Source organism: Paramormyrops kingsleyae, chromosome 4, assembly GCF_048594095.1.
Source record: "Paramormyrops kingsleyae isolate MSU_618 chromosome 4, PKINGS_0.4, whole genome shotgun sequence".
NCBI classification, from domain to species: Eukaryota; Metazoa; Chordata; class Actinopteri; order Osteoglossiformes; family Mormyridae; genus Paramormyrops; species Paramormyrops kingsleyae.
Genome location: NC_132800.1, coordinates 5,381,646 through 5,398,721, shown reverse-complemented (window position 1 = coordinate 5,398,721; position 17,076 = coordinate 5,381,646). Strand labels below are relative to the sequence as shown.

At 46.1% G+C, this 17,076-nt stretch overlaps 1 protein-coding gene across 4 annotated transcripts; it reads left to right on the top strand.

The window, feature by feature from the left end:
• The first annotated feature begins 68 nt into the window (after nucleotides 1–68).
• On the top strand, nucleotides 69–5,824 carry LOC111850880 (uncharacterized). Of its 4 annotated transcripts, none has more exons than XM_072710479.1 (6): nucleotides 69–182; nucleotides 1,044–1,283; nucleotides 2,894–4,783; nucleotides 5,007–5,114; nucleotides 5,223–5,315; nucleotides 5,707–5,824. In XM_072710479.1, exons 2-6 carry the CDS (start codon nucleotides 1,046–1,048, stop codon nucleotides 5,718–5,720), a joined length of 2,343 nt encoding a protein of 780 aa, XP_072566580.1. In that variant the 5' UTR covers nucleotides 69–182; nucleotides 1,044–1,045; the 3' UTR covers nucleotides 5,721–5,824. The 4 variants fall into 4 exon arrangements, with proteins under 4 accessions (XP_072566580.1, XP_072566581.1, XP_072566579.1 ...); XM_072710478.1 differs by lacking the exon at nucleotides 69–182 and adding an exon at nucleotides 769–919 and having other exon boundaries at nucleotides 5,223–5,267; XM_023825234.2 differs by lacking the exon at nucleotides 69–182 and adding an exon at nucleotides 769–919.
• Nucleotides 5,825–17,076: the final 11,252 nt, after the last annotated feature.

Here is a 17,076-nt window from a genome sequence, read left to right as displayed (position 1 = left end):
ATTTTGGGGACTTGTCTTAGCCAGTTAAAGGTCATTTTATAATATTCTTAAGGTAAATTGGAAAATTCTGAAAGCGGATAGGTTGCAGGTAACACGACAAAGCCCCGCCTTTCTCAAGCAGTTAATTAAGCTCCGCTGTGAAGGCTTCGTTCCGTTTTTGTAACTTGCTTTCTTCTTTGCAAGTATGTGAATTATTTTGACAAAAGCTGTTTATCTATTGTGTTGGTTAATTAGTGAACTTTTATAGTGGCGTTTGGCTTTTTTTTTTGTACTTATTTGGCATGTCCTACTGTTTTCACTTGGCGGGCTTTGTTTGGTTTTTCCCCTGGTTTCTCTCCCATTTATTGTGTAAATTATTGCAGTTTGACTATTATCGTGTTGACACGAATATAATACGGGTTTTTTCCCCTCAAAATATGTCTGAAAAAGTGTTGTCTTATATTCGCGGTCTAGACTAAAAGGAAACAGACGGCGCCAAATATGATATTTTGTAACGAGTGCTTTGACTTGCCTTGATATAAATTTGCCATAAGATAGCTTATGGGAGTCTGAAAGCGTGAGCTGGTAACGCTGCTGTGTTTAGCCAGTGTCCCTGAGTGTGGTGTTAATTGTTGGCTTCCCTGGCTGTGCCGCTACTAGTATTAAACCGATAGTGACTTTATTCTATTACTATTGATAGTATTTTTATTAATATGGCTCAACCGGTTATTAAGCCTTTCTCCACAATTGTGGAGTTTGTAGTATTCATTATGTACCCCCCCCCCCCAGCAATACATTTGTGTGTTTTTTTTTTTTTTTTGTTTGTTTTTTTTTTAAATGTGTGCCGTTCAATACATTTATCGTGATAAGATTGCCTGTGGTCGCTGTTTAACTTGTATGTTCTCGTCGGGTAAAATATATATTTTTTTCTTTTATGAAGGTAAGATTCGGTATTCCAAAAACATCTTTTCTAAAAACAGTTGCCAAAAAGTGGGGGGTGGTCTTGTGTCTGGCCCAATACGGTATGTGTAGAGTCTAAGATTTGCTTGGCCTTACCTTTCTAGGTATGGCAACTGCCCGTCAGTCGCTAGCGTCAGGATCTCGCAGTCAGCATGCTCCCAATCGGCCCCCTGACCCACCTGAGGGGCCCCACCTGGCACAGGCCTCGTGTCCCACTCATCCGGAGAATCAGCCCCCCCCTCACTTGCGGCCTTTCTTCTATGTACAACCCTCCCAGTCCTACATGCCCTACCAGTGGCCTGTACCTCTACCCTACAACCCATACTGTGGATTACCCAGTTTCGGTGAGGAATGCCACTTCTCTTGATTGGCATAAGGTGTTACTTGATGATCCTTCTGCATGGTGGCCTTAAGCTCTTTTTGTGTTGATTAATTTGAAATCCTAGGTGTGTGGGACTGTATTCGTCCCCTGATGATTGCTGAGGACTGCTGCTTACCTGAACTTCTGAGTAGCCGGGTCCTTCTCAGCTCCTAGGTTGCCTGAGCCTCTTATGGAAATCCTCGTGCACTTTCTCCTATGTGGTTTGTGTTGCAGTGCTGTGTGGGCTTTTGATTAACATACAGTGGCTTGAATGGTCTCCTCAAGATTTTTTTTCTTTCGTGATCTTGTGAGCTCTGAAATGGAAGATGAGGGTATTAATATTCAGTACTATCAAATTGTGTCTGGTTTTCTAATTGAGTTCAGCTACTTAACTGTGGGTTGGCGAGAGGTGTTCAGGCTGACCCAGGCTCTCTGCGTTTCATTAAAGAATACCCTTAGTCCATTTGGACCATGTTTTGGCTTCCATGTTACAGTAAATAACTAAAGGTCACTTGTAATGCACTTTCCTATTCATAAGCACGTTGGGTGGCTGTGATTTGTCTTGAATGATTCAAAGCAGGATCGGTAGCGTTTACATCCATATATAGATGTCTGCACCCCAAACACAGGATTTTAAGACTTCTCTGATCCATAGTATGTGTGGAATGCTGTCTCCCTTAATAGGACTGCGGCCAAAAGTACTGGAGCACTTTGGACATGCTTTGTGATGGAATATGCAGCCTTTAAGGGATTAGCGATGGGCTACATTGTGTAGGTCTTTCAGTGAGACTTTTTAGCTGCTGATGCTTACAAGTTGCCAAAATGTTGGACTCTGGTATCTTTTCCCCTATCCAAGTATTCTCGGCCATGAAGGAGGCGAATGATGTTTCAGTTCAGATCAGAGTAGCCGATCTGCTGACTTCGGTTTGGCTTTTTTTTTTCCTGCTTCCCTTGCATCTGCGGGGCGTAACTCTAGGATATAAACACAAGTGTTGCTTTTGCTTGAGTGTCATTGCGTCTGTTGCTTAAAGACAAACTTGCCGGCTTCGAAGGAGTGCAAGCTTGCTTTTGAGTGTGAGCACCTTAATGCAGGGCTGTCCAACCCTGCTCCTGGAGCTGTACCTCCCCGCAGAGCTTGGGTGCAACCCTAATTTGACACACCTGATACAGATAAGCATTGGAACCAGTTTTGTTAAAGCTAAGTTTCACCTAAATATTGAGATGATACTGAAGGGCCTGATTATCTCTCTCAGGTGTTAAACTAGGGCTGTACCCAAGCTCTGCAGGGTGGTAGATCTTCAGGAGCAGGGTTGCGCAGTCCTGCCTTAGTCTATTAAATACCTTGTAGCACTTAATTCCTGCCTCTGGACCTGTTTGAGTCTGTAGTCCACAGTGAATAGGTTTTCTGTGGATTAGCCCCACCTTTTTCTCTGGCTGATGGTGTCTAGGTGTCCCCTACATTGTGCCCTTTGCTTCCTGGATAAATGGTTATGGAATATGAAGTGATGTTGGAAGCTATGCTGAGAATGAAGCAGATGTTGGTACCGTACCTGTCTCTTGCCCATGGTTAACTCCTGTTCCCCCATGCTACAGGTTATAATATGATTATGCCACCAAACCTGTATGGCTTTCCACCAAACCCATACATGGAGGCCCCTGGATACATCATGCCCCATGCCCAGCTGCACCTGGCTGATTACAGGCGGATGCTGAACCCGCAGGTTCCTCCAGCGGTGGCTTATCATGCACGCAGGTTCCGGTGTCAGCATGTCATGGTCCCGCGGGAGATGGTCAGCTCGGAGGTGCAGACGGAGCCTCTCCTCCAAGAAACGAGTAACTCCCAACTGTCTTGTAGCTCGGCATCCTGCTCTGCAGGAACCCACTCCATGGGATCTGATTCCGGCAAGGGAAGTGGATGCACGAATGCCTCCTCCTCTCAGGACTCAGAATCAAGCTCCCATCCAGGAAAAGCAGAAAGCCTAGATGTGGATGCGGACTTGATATCCACGCCGCCTCAAGCTTCTGCCACGCCCAAGGGAGCTTACATGTTCCAGTGGGATCAGGTGCAGATGGGTGCTGAAGGTTCCTCATTGGACTCCAAGACTGTCCCCTCATCTGAGAGTGTTGCTGAGTCTGTGCAAGATTCATCTGGATTGCTGGTGCAATGTGATGACTCCATTAGCTCTAGCAAGGGCGTCATCCCTCTATTCTCCTCCTCCGCCAATGACAATACCACCACTGGGCAAGGGGTGACATGTGACTCTGGAAAAACAGAACAGCAGTGTTTGCCCTCATACCCGGATATCCTGTTGGTTAGTGGATCCCCTACCAGTGGCACTGACTTGAGACTCAAGGCTGTTCACAATGGGGGATGCGAGACTTCAGCTGAGCAGATGGCAACCAATAAGGTCACTGAACTTGAGAAGGTAGACGGGGAAGTGGCTGATCATGCTAGCACCCTTAAGGAGGCCTGCTTCAAAATCGTCCGACTGCCCTTTGAGATGCACTACTTGGAGGAAGTGCAGGAGGTGGAGTCGTCGGTGTGGTCTGTAGAGCCACTGGTCCCCTCTGTGGAGTGGATGGTCCAGCATGAGTTCTCGGAAGCTGAGAAGGTGGAGAAGACTGAGGCACCTGAGGGGCTAAACCTCAACCAAACTCCAACATCTCCTCTGGAAAGCTGTCCAGCCACCCCGCTGTCTCCTTACCTTCCCTCTGCCAGCTGGCTAGCAGACTTCGGTAACGTGTACTATTACAGCAAGATGCCCCCGAGCATGCAAGCACACCTGAGCAACTTCAGCAGTTCCTCAGAGCCTCCAGCGGTGAGAGAGAAGCCCACCCGTGACCTCAGAGGTCACAGCACGGGTGGCAGGACCAAGAAGTGCATGCATGTCAGGGGGATGGAAGGAAAAGGCCACGTCAACCTCAAGAACCTCCTCGGCCAGTCGCTCGAAAATGTGTCCAGCACTGCCGACAAGGGAGAGAGGAATTGCCCTCGATGTCAGGCCAAAGCTGACGTCTCTCTAGGTGTGAACCTGAAAGCTCCCAGCAGGAGCCACAGAGTTACTCATTTGTCCACTGGTGACCCGAAGTCTCAGGCCCGCATATCCTGCAGATGTTGTGTGGGGAAGGTTCTCAGGAAGGGGCGCAGCCCTAATGTCTCCTCACAGAACAGAGAGGAGATGGAGAACAGTGCCCCCTCAGCAATGCTGCGGCAGCCCGGCAGTGAGGGCAAGCGCAGCGCTGGAACCGGAGGCCTTGCTCCTCTGAGAAGGCACTCCGAGAAATGCTCAGTAAAGTGTTCAAAGCTTCAGGAGAAGAATTGTGCCTGCAAGGAGTACAGTGCACCACCGGTCGATGAAGGAAACTGGTGGATGCACACTGATGGGGTGAGACACAATGAGGAGAACGTGGCTTTGATGAGCCTTGCCTCGGACAAGTGTGGAACTCCAGAGCGACGGTGTGCTGTGCGGAGACGGCAAGCAGGTACAGCCAGAGCTGCTCAGAATACCTGTGCCATCCAGGCTGAATTCTCATTCAGTGGTGGCTATTGTCAGCCTTCGCAAAACATGTCATCTATAGTTTAATTGTAGAGGAACTGAAATCTCAGAGCATCCGCAAAGTGGTCCATGTAATTGCTGAGCAGAGGTATAATTACATGTTTTGTGGCGACAACGGTGTGATTCAAATACAGATTCTTTTGTGGCAGATACCTCATGGAGAGGAGCAGCGGTGACGATGTCTGACAAAGAGAGTGAGATTGCAGCTAGACGAAGGACCCCAACTAAACAGAAAAAACAATGCACACATTCACAAGGTAGGATCATATGATACACACCCCTCCCCCCACCCCCAGCCTGCTAAGTGCTTCATAGTGGCTCATTGCCTGTTTTGCCCCTGAAAGCTAATTTTCATCCTCCCACAGAGAAACTGCACTTGAGCAAGACCACGGCATTAATGACGCACAAAAGTAAGTCTGCTGAGGATTACTCCAGCACCTTCACCAGGATCAACACCGGTACTTCGCTTCGTTGTCTACATGTCGAACGATAGTGAATCTGTGTTGACTGTAGCTTGATGTCTTTGCATTACTACTTGTTGCCAGGGTATTCCACGAATGTTGAATTACTTTTGAATCAAGGGTGTATACAGGGGCGGGGCCACAGGGCCACTGGCCCTAGCTGAAAGCTGATTGGCCCCCAGAGTGCCCCCTCATATTTCACACTGATTCAAAACTCTTATTAGCAAATGACAAGGTTGCCTCTGAATTATCCTCCCCCCACCTGAAATCCTTAAATCACCCTTGTTATGAATTATCTAATGGAGGTTGTGCTGATGATGGGTTTGGTTTTTAAAAAAAAAAAAAAAACGCTGTCACTAATCGACTCCTTTTTGACTTCTCTCCTCAGGAAGCTACACATGATTGTCTTGAAGTTCTTGTAGACGCGCACACACACAAACGAAGACTTTCAGCACCATTTCTAAACCCACAACCACCTTTTTGTGAATAAACACTGCTTTGGTCAAGTTTCGCTGTGGTTGTCCTTTGTCTGTCAGGGTCTGTTGGAAGCAGTAGTGAGCTGGCCGGGAATATCCCAGGTTGGGATCATCCTCGCTGACCCAGTCGCAGCGAGTGAGCAGATGGTTCTGGGTTAATCTGAACTGGTCACTGCTGCGATGGTCCTGTTCTGGACCTTCATGTTACTGGAATAGCCTGAAGCGTGTGGGCATTGGGCTGTAGGTGACATCACATGGTACCTCCTCATTAACTCCTCTTCATTCTTCACCCTGGTAGGTCCTCCTGCTGGCATCAGTGCTGGGGATAAAATGGCCTCCAGTCACTAATCTAGGGAGTTAGCAGCCCCCTTGTTTTGGCTGCAATGGGGGTGTTAAGCCTTTGGATAGCTGGCCTGTGTGTGACCTTCTGTAACCAAGACTGGATACTGTGCAAAGTATGCAGTCTTGCCAGTGTGGGTTTTGTGATACTGTGTGATTCCTGCAGGGGGTGCTGTTTCCACACCAAATAGGGTTTCGGTCCCTGCGGTTCCTGGCTGTCAGATGGACCGTGCTCCTTCTAGCACTGGGTGTCCTTTGCCTCACTTAAGAGCGTGTTTAGTGACAGCCTGAGAATCTCTGATTCTGTTGACCAGCTGTTGTCTTTATTGACTGACCTTGAAATAAACTTTCAGTGGGGGTGGGGGTCTTGTACTTCATCCATGATTCTAAACTGCAGTCTTTTTATGCAAATAGGGGGAGGGGGGATTCTCTAACAAGACACATTGAAATGGAATTAGTAATGGGAAGAATTGCTGACTGTATGATTGATTTTGGGAAAATTAAGGTGTCAGAGCATTTTAGCTGGATCAGAGTACTTTGACAGATCTTCCAATACCCTCCCATTCAATGCATTATGATTGGGGGGGGGGGGGGGTTCTCTTGGTTGCGTGTTCTGGGGGTCCATAGTCTATGGCAGGGTTATTCAAATCACGGTCTTCGAGATCTGAGCACTGCTGGTTTTCCAGCCTTCCTTTACCTGTGAGTCAGGTGTGAAGCCTCTGACCAATCAGAATCAGTAATTATTAAACTAACTACCTGGGAGAATTGAAAACAAGGCCTGGATTTGGAATTGAGGTCCAGATATGAAGAGTCCTGCTCTATGGGCATGTAGCTGGCACCTGGAAAGCCCACTTCCTGTCATGTCCTCAGTGTCTCTGCCTGTCTGCCTCTCCCCTACAGTGCAGCTCTGGCACGGAGGCCTGCTGCTCGTACACTTTGGGAAAACAAGCGCCTCTAGCTTTGTTTTCCCCTCTTTTCTTCCTCTAAGATAATGGCGGCTTTTTTTCCTTCCTTTCCTTGAAGCTTGGCTCTCCAGGCCTGGCTGTTTGCGGGGGGGAGGCTCTAGCAGAATGACAATGTCCTTCACCGTAATTCCCCCTCCTAACTGCTGGGGATGATTCTGAAAGTAAAGGTAGGTATTGACAGGCTGCTGTGTCACTTGGTGCACATTGTTTGTGGCTCCCTCAGTAACACAGCCGTTTTGCTTCCAGGATGTGCCGCTTGGAAACACTTGCCTTCTCCTTTGAAGTTGCCAGAGTGCTGGCTGTGGTCAAGACGTTCCCTCGTCTCTCGCAGCCTGCGCATCATGTTCAGTCACCTCTCGATGACCGAAAGCCTATCAAATTAAATCCACTATTCATTCGCACCTCAGGTTGTTTATGTAATTTGATCTGTAATTTGCATCAGTTGGTGCCCAACCATGGGAGTTGTTCCCCTAGTTTGACCTGTTTATTCATGATGTCAGCTTTTGGCCTGTGTGCATCCACAAAGAATCTAGTCACTTTAGGCTTGGATTAGGGTGTGGTTAGCTGGTGTTTAGGGGCCCTATTGAGGATCTGTACCAGCCATGTATAAAACATCACCCTAAAGAATAGATGAAACATCAGACAGGCCATCTCCATTTGCTTTGGAGCAGGTGGCCTTCTCAGAGCTGATGTTTGTTTAGGTATGCACACCAGTGTTTTTCAGTTGCTGCCTTTCTCCAACCTGTCGTCCAATTTGGAATTTCTTTGTCCCATTTTATGTCTCTGATTACTGGTGACTGGATAAAAGCGTAAAACGGCCGCGTGTCCACATTTACAGAAACATCGACCGTCTCACCGAAAGGCCGCCGTCTGCCGTGTGTTAGTCTTATCTGGCAGTATGGTGATGAGAGCATATTGAAGTCGATTTAATTGGATTTGGGGCATAATTGACTGCATTAAAAGTACAATGCAGTAATCAGAGTGGGCTGACAGGCGCCGCTAAGACAAAGGCGTGGAAAATTTAAAATATGTTTACAAAACAAAATGGTTCTCGTTAACCGTGGAGTTGAATTTGGATCTGTGTACAAATGCCATGTAATACACAAAACAAATCATGGTAAATGTGCAAATCTAGTACGTCTCTGTCTGGGTCTATGCATAGCACTCACAACTGGCCTGTTCACCTGCTCAATGCACCATGGTAGTTTAATACCAGAATGTGCTATAACATCGTGTGTGTGTGTGTGTGTGTGTGTGTGTGTGTGTGTGTGTGTGTGTGTCTGTCTGTGTGTGTGTCTGTGTGTGTGTGTGTGTCTGTGTGTGTGCGTGTGTCTGTGTGTGTGCGTGTGCGTGTGCGTGGTTGGTTTCCCTATAATGAGCTAATGAATTATGCGGTTGGTTAATACACTGTGGGATGATTACATTGTGTATCATTAAAGAAACCAGAAATGCTCATTACCAAGGATCCAAACAGATTTTGATTGGGAACAGCAGCACTTTTTTTGCCCATATTAAATAAGCAATATTTAAAGTGAATATATAGTGAAACTTCCAGTACTGTTACTGATTTCTGTTATAAATGACCTGAGGTTATCTGTTTATTTAGTTTCTGTTAGTTGAGCTTTAACGCAGTAAAGTTTCTATATGTTGTTTTGTTTTGTCTATATGTTGTTTCTATATGTTGTTTTTACGCTGCACACTATCACACATTCCTGCTGGGGCCTTCCAACCATCCTGAAGATGCTGGAAAACCTGTTGGGCTACAACCAAGATCTGGTGATAGCTGAAGGTTCTTGAAATTCGGGGAAAGGAAGGAGGCACTCCCCCCAGGGCCGGGCCGGGCTTGGCCGAGTGTGGGCCGGGCCCTGCTGATGGCTCTCACCCCATAGTGAGTCTTATGGCTTCCTCATGGTCTGAGGAAGCAGTCTGCCAGGCTGGAGTACCAGGTGCCTGGAGCAGACTGGCCTGTAGCAAGCTCCCTCTTCGATGCTAAACGCGGTTAGCGGGTTAATGACTGTTCCCACTCCATCCTCCCCAGCAAACATTTTATATTTGTTTACCGTAATTTACTGTTGCCATCAGCACCATCTTGGGATGCATAATGTGAAAGAGCAACAAGTAATCATTCCTGAGTAGACGAGGGTTACGAAAAAACGTAAGTATTTTGCGTTAATGGCTCGAATTAAAGCGATACTGGTACCCGCTTCCACCTTTGTGAATGACTTGTAGACTCGTATTTGTTCTTAATGACCCAGGGGCTGATGGGTAGGAGGGGGTGGGATTTTGGGGGTGCTTATTTGGTGGCAGTAACACAGAGATCCAAGAACGTGGCCTAGAATAGGACCACAGATGAGGGGCAGCAGGGCCATCTGCCTCATTAATGACATCACTTAAGCTCCCTTAGCCTGCAGGATTTTAATTTGTTATATCACAGTGATTGGTTTGCAGGGGTCACACGGGGTAGATGTGCGTATTTGGTGAAGATTAATATAATTTATGATCCTGGCTGACTTCGGATACGTGTGCTTTTATTTTTTTCTCCTGGTGTTTGTGTGTGTGTGGGGGGGGGGGAGCTGACTCATCATTCTAAGCCCACGTCGCTTTGCACGATGCCCCGCGGTGCAGGGAGGATGGTGCAGTGGGCTCCTGTCCTTGGGATGCCAAATTAGCTTGGATGTGGAGAAGAGATGAGACAGCTACAGCGGTGATGCTGGGATCTTTTAAGGTTGGTGACGTAAGAGGGGCCAACCTTATCATTAGCCAGTTGTATGTTTTGAATTAGTGAGTGGCAGAGTAGGGGGCACTGCAGCAGCCAATCAGCATTCAGTTGGGGTCATTCCTTCTTCTGGTCCTGTCCCTGTATAGCTCCTTCATTTACCATGAGTGTGTGTGAGTTAAATCCCAAGCTAGCACTCCTGAGTGTCTGTTGTGAGATTTTAGGCCAGTTAAAGGGATTCCTGCAAGTTTATGTTTTCGGTTACTGGTTTTTAAACTGTTTTTCCAGCCTCTCCCGCTAGCTGTGCTCTCTGCAAACCAAGGGGGGCACCAGGACTAAGATACACTCACCTAAAGGATTATTAGGAACACCTGTTCAATTTCTCATTAATGCAATTATCTAATCAACCAATCACATGGCAGTTGCTTCAATGCATTTAGGGGTGTGGTCCTGGTCAAGACAATCTCCTGAACTCCAAACTGAATGTCATAATGGGAAAGAAAGGTGATTTAAGCAATTTTAAGCTTGGCATGGTTGTTGGTGCCAGACGGGCCGGTCTGAGTATTTCACAATCTGCTCAGTTACTGGGATTTTCATGCACAACCATTTCTAGGGTTTACAAAGAATGGTGTGCAAAGGAAAAAACATCCAGTATGTGGCAGTCCTGTGCGCGAAAATGCCTTGTTGATGCTAGAGGTCAGAGGAGAATGGGCCAACTTATTCAAGCTGATAGAAGAGCAACTTCGACTGAAATAACCACTCGTTACAACCGAGGTATGCAGCAAAGCATTTGTGAAGCCACAACACACACAACCTTGAGGCGGATGGGCTACAACAGCAGAAGACCCCACCGGGTACCACTCATCTCCACTACAAATAGGAAAAAGAGGCTACAATTTGCACGAGCTCACCAAAATTGGACAGTTGAAGACTGGAAAAATGTTGCCTGGTCTGATGAGTCTCGATTTCTGTTGAGACATTCAAATGGTAGAGTCAGAATTTGGCGTAAACAGAATGAGAACATGGATCCATCATGCCTTGTTACCACTGTGCAGGCTGGTGGTGGTGGTGTAATGGTGTGAGGGATATTTTCTTGGCACACTTTAGGCCCCTTAGTGCCAATTGGGCATCGTTTAAATGCCACGGCCTACCTGAGCATTGTTTCTGACCATGTCCATCCCTTTATGACCACCATGTACCCATCCTCTGATGGCTACTTCCAGCAGGATAATGCACCATGTCACAAAGCTCGAATCATTTCAAATTGGTTTCTTGAACATGACAATGAGTTCACTGTACTACAATGGCCCCCACAGTCACCAGATCTCAACCCAATAGAGCATCTTTGGGATGTGGTGGAACGGGAGCTCCGTGCCCTGGATGTGCATCCCACAAATCTCCATCAACTGCAAGATGCTATCCTATCAATATGGGCCAACATTTCTAGAGAATGCTTTCAGCACCTTGTTGAATCAATGCCACATAGAATTAAGGCAGTTCTGAAGGCGAAAGGGGGCCAAACACCGTATTAGTATGGTGTTCCTAATAATCTTTTAGGTGAGTGTATAAAACTTTATTTATCCTGAAGGAAGTTGTGCCATGGCATATCTCTCATCATGCTTAAAAGTACTGAAATACAAGTACAAATACAAGAATTACATTATAATCCAAGACAATAGAAGTAGAATATAATACTAGTAAAATGCAAGCGGTGTAGAGAAAAAAAGAACAAGAACATTGAGTTTCGCTATATTCTACTCACTGTTTTGAGGTCCGCTCTTGTTTCTGAAATCATATTTAGAAATCTGGCACTTGGAATCTCTTCCCTAAACGTAACCTTAAAATATGTGAAACTATCTTGTTGGGATCCATTGAATATGGTTATACTGTGAGTCTCTGTAGCTTTTTGGGGACCATTTCATTCTTCTCTGCAGTCATATTGGCGGGAACGTGCAGGATGGCTGGGGGCCCCTGAACATCTGCCCCATTTGCCTGAAAAACTGAAGCGATTGAAAGTGTGCCCCTAACCGATGGTCACTGACTTGACGCACTATAACTGGGCGGGGAATTTTGTTTTGGTTTTACAAGGAAAGCTACTACCCCTGATAAAGTCGCCACACGGCCCTTAAGGCAGCTCCGTCGGCTCTGATTCGCCGATTAAGGAGGGAGTAGCCAATCCAGAGTTGAGTAGTTTGAGAGGTAGGTCCATGAGTAACGGGACAGCAGTAAGCCGTCCTACCCTGGAGAACAACGCATGTCCCCTGAACCATAATGTTCACCACTTGCTTTGATTCAGTACATATTCTGCTGGTAGAAATGGATGAATGTAAAGTTAAAAATAAAAAACACGGAACCCTAGAGACGTAATAAACCTCCATTTGACTTGGCACAGTAGACGCTGTTATGACGTATTTCCGGAAGCATTTGTGTACATTTTTTCGTCCACACCCTGTGTCTCTCCTGGTTTCTTAGAAGCAGTCAGACGCGATCTGTGACGATACAGCTTGGAAAGCCGCAAACCTCCGCCAGGCAGAGTGTGGCCTAGTGCCCTTTCTGAGAACAAACAGCAGAAAGGATTTAATCGACCCCAACGCCCAGGGGTGTGTATTCTACACACCAGCTCTGCAAAGTGCCTCTTCCCCTAACGGCTATATTATCTGGCTGGTTCTCATAAAGTGTTCGTGTTCGTGCTTGGGCTCGATCGCTACGCGGGACGAGTTTCTCACTGTGATGATTTGAAATGTGATTTGGTTCCCAGAAAGTGAGACAAAAATAGAAAGTTCTGACCGAGGACACTTGGGCGACTCGCCTTGTTTGGTTTCGCCTGTGCACGATACACTTGAACGCTTCCTGGTTTTGTTTATGCGGAGGGTCGAGTCCCACGAGGCCGTGCTGTGTCTTATTGCATTCTGCAGTCTGCTTGGGTGACTCAAACAATAAAGATAAACCGAGTGTTGGCAAGGAAGGAGAACGCTAGCTCTTTACATTTACGTTCACACAAGCACAGACACTGTACACAGGGGCGGGGCAACAGGCACACTGGCCCAAGCTGAAAGCTGATTGGCACCTGGAGTGCCCCTTCCCCAGTCACTCACCAATTCAAAATGTATCATTGGCTAATGATAAAGTTGGCCTCTATATGAATTATGGGGAATTATATACCCTCTTGTGCTGTACTTGACCACATGTATGCTAATTTTACTGTACCATAGCTGATTCAATGGCACTGCCAACGTTGTCTGTCCTCCCTGAAAGCTTGTGTGTCTCTTCTCCCACTGACTACCAGTTCGAGCTCACATTGAGTCTTCGTTACTGGCGTGGCAGGTTGCCATGGGAACAGGCCCTCCACACTTCCCAGATGTCAGCGAATTCCGGAGCCTTTTCGAGGTTGGCGCGTCCCTCAATGGACCTTGCTGTCTGTTGTAGATCATTGGTGGGAATGGGTCAGGAAAATCAAAACCCTGCTTTTGACCTCATGATCCTGCATGGTGTGGAATGAGCTGCTCTTGAAGATCTCACAACTCAACTGCTTTCAGCCACCTGACAGCATTCCAGAGTCTATACAGTTTCTTTTCTGTGTATATGTATGTGTGTGTGTTTGTTTGGGACGCTTTACTTAATTCAGTAAAATTGTTGCACATTTATTAGTTTCATAACAAACAAACAATGTCTTACATCTGTACGTATCTTCGGCAGTCATTTTCTTTTTATTGTCATAATTTTTTTTGACTGACTCATTCAGTTCTGTTTTTGCCATTTCATTGTCTCCCAAAGTGATACTAAACTTTGGTATTTTATGTTATTGAAGCGGTGGTTTCAATTTATTAGTACTTGAAATGAATGTTTTACTTAAAACTGCTGGTTATTTCTAATGTGATACATTTCTGTAAACAAATGAATAGAGTAATGATTTGTGTTATAAGACCAATAAATTTCCAATATCTCACTGAATTTAGTGCACATCCTAGGGCCTTCGGAGAGTGCGGCATGTGCTCTTCCTACCTGGATTCTAAGGCTGCATTCCTCTGACCTCGGATCCCAGGTGCTGCAGGTATTCTGTTGTACAGTAATATCTTACTGTTCCGCACAGCAAGTTGTGCTATAATTATGTCATAGTGCTGATGGTCTTGCTCTAATGTGTTTCCCTGCTCTGAAATGTACACATCTACCCAAATAGGGGAATATAAATGTAAATAGATAGAACTTACTGGTAGAGATTACAGTTCACTTATAACGCTTTATACACATTTATTATACTTTTTTATTTTGAGAAAGCAGGGTCAGACTGTCTCTGGAGCAACTGGGGGTGAAGGGTCTTGCTCAGGGGCAGGGGCGCCATAAGGGGGAGGAAAGCTAGGACGATTCCAAGGGCCCCTGAGTGACAGGGGCCCTAAAAAATTAGGAAAATAACTGGATTGGTTTGGACTGGGGGGCCTAATATGATATGCTTTCATGGGGCCCAAAATCTCTAGCAACGCCCCTGCTCAGGGGCCCAGCAGTGACATCACTCTGCTTACCCAGGCATTTAAACCAGTGACTTTACAATCACAGGCACAACATTCTAATGGGCTGGGACACACAATTAGACCTTCCAGGATCAGATATCGCTCAGGGTGGGGGGTCCTCCGTTCTGTCTGGTTAAGTCACTCCCCCCAGCATGGAAATGTTCAGGCTTCAGCCGATATGGTTACGATGTGGCTAATCATCTGAATCATGGGTCTGACGAAACTGATAAAATCAAAACAACAAAAACTGCGATTACCTGCAATTTTTTCCTCCCATTGCTCATTCTTGTACCACATTCTTCGATAAAAATAGTAACAGTGATAATCCTCGGTAATTCAGTAGTATTTTTAGTTTAAGGTCCCGTTCTTCATTTGTACCTCGCCTTCACTCCCCTGTTCCACTTGCCGCGGACGATACTCGTTTAATCACCGGTGAATTCATAACAACCTGTTATTGATTTTCAATTCGAGTGAAAAGTGTAGCAGAGCCAGGGAAGCTAATTATCATCAACAATTACTGCTCGTCTTGCCTGAGCGATTAGCTACTGCACCAACGAATGTTTACGCAGCGTGCCACGTGTCTACTCGTAATCATGGTACTTAATTATGGCTCCAAGGTTATTGCTTTTAACTTCATTTACCTCATTTGTGTATTATGCTAAATTGCTTATGCTAATCGAGTGCGGTGTCATGTGATGTTCTTTAAGGTGGGGTCAAGAGGGGGTGGGGCCAAGGTTATTGGATGTGGTGAATGACTGCATAAAGCACCAATGAACCTGGACTAATTTGTATACAGGGAATAGTCCCAGCTGTATTGTTGGGGACTCCCTAAAATCGAGAAAATGCATGGCTCCTTTTCAAATAAATTGTCCCTAAACATTTAAAACGCATAATAAATACTCCTAAAAGACACATCTCCAGACAATATTTAAAATATCAAAGAAATATCACGCAAATAAAATAAGAAAAGCCGTCATGCTATTACTAACTCACTAACGGTAATATGTTAGGATGTAGCCTTATACTGTCAATAAATTACGGTATAATAAGACATATGACAGCTGTATGGCTGCAGCATTACGAACATGTAATGCGCATTTATTACATGGTTTGTTACGTGGTTAATCGGAAACAGGTGCCGGAATGTTATGTTTCTAAACGATTTAATGTGCAATTACTGCCTCCCGGATCCCTGCCCGTCTGCTGCATCCCAAGTCTGCAGCTTTCTGTGCAGCGCGTCCCGAAAAGGCCCCAGACTCTGCCTCCTCCCAGTTTGTCCCGGCCGTCTGACCCCAGGAGTTCTCTCTCCTGGGACCTGCGGGCAATTTGCTCCATTGATTACAAAAACAAGGTGTTAAAATGCACAACCCCCACCCATTCGCACGAATTTCACACACGTGTGAATTTCCACTGCGGTTTTTCTTTAAATGCCATTCGTTGATGGTTTGGAGCCCGGGGCGTTGGACTTAAAGTCCTCAGCGTCCCACGAAGAGCAGGAGGGTGTGAAACCTGGTGAGATACGGGGTGGGGTGTGATGAATTTAACGGCAGAACAGCTTTATCCTGCTTCTAGGCCTCATGTACCACCTCCCCAGCCACTGTGTGCTGTCTTAAGGAAACGCCAGTGGGGGGGGGGTGATTAAAGGCGCTATATTAAAATCATTAACAGCGGTAGGCTTTTAAATCTCCAGCTACCAGCGACGGGCACAGATGTAATCTCTTTTATCCTATACCAGTTATCTGCTTTTAGTGTATTTCCAGTGAAATGCGCATGGAATCGATCTCACGCTAATAGACTTGCCCATTTATTTGTTGAACTCACCGTAAGCGTGAAGCGTAAAATCATCTCTGTGATTTTGCATAACCCGTGCATCGATGCATCTGCCCACCCCCCCGACCTGGTCGAGTCGAGCCGCTGAAGCTCATCATTATGTCAGCCTTTGATCTTACCTCAGCCGTATGATAAAGCGATTTCCACATGTCTTTGGGGGGGGGGGGGGGGGGTGCAGGTTCGATTTATTTCAGCATCTAATGGCTACAGCGTTAGATGTTCCTGCTGATTTTTAGTGACATATGAAGGATTTAAAATTTTAATACATCTTCAGTTTGAGATTTAACAGCTGGCCATTTTATGAATTCAATTATCAGTCCGCGTGAATATACGCACAGTGGCCATTTTATCAGGTACGCTTAGCTAGCACCTATAGTGACTTGCCTCTAGACCCACTCCAAGGGTAAGTGATTTGTAAATACAGAGAAGCCTTTCTGCACGCCAGTTATACCGAGCAGTTACTTGTGGCCTTACTGTTAGCTTTAACGATCTGGCCATTCTCCTCTGACCTCATTAACAAGGTGTTTTCATCCAGAGAGATGCCCCTGGCCCCCGGTTTCTTTCCATTTGTGTTCATCACACCATTCACTGTAAACCCTACACCACGTAGCGTGTAAGAAGGTCCCAGGTAGGTGGCTGTTTATGATCCCACCTTGTTCAAAATTGCTTGCGAGCTGTATATATTCAGTTGCAGCCACAACTGCAACTGGCTGTTCTGAGAAGCAGGTGGCTTGCATTAGTAAACAGGTGTACTTATTAAACCGGCCACTGCGTGTGCCCTTTCAATGCATATGATGTAACTGGAAACTGGGGCACATGTAGGACACAAAACAACACAAACGGACCATAGCGGCGTAGGGATCAAGCTGAAATCCAGATGGAGACCGACCACCATGTGATGACAGTGACACTCGGTGAGTCATTTTG

Bases quoted from the DNA above. Each gene is read 5' to 3' on its own strand.
- LOC111850880 (XM_023825234.2), top strand. From the start codon at position 817: ATGTGTGCCGTTCAATACATTTATCGTGATAAGATTGCCTGTGGTCGC. The intron at 920-1,043 runs GTAAGATTCGGT...TTACCTTTCTAG, and splicing joins TATTTTTTTCTTTTATGAAG to GTATGGCAACTGCCCGTCAG. The intron at 4,784-5,006 runs GTACAGCCAGAG...CTTTTGTGGCAG, and splicing joins TGTGCGGAGACGGCAAGCAG to ATACCTCATGGAGAGGAGCA.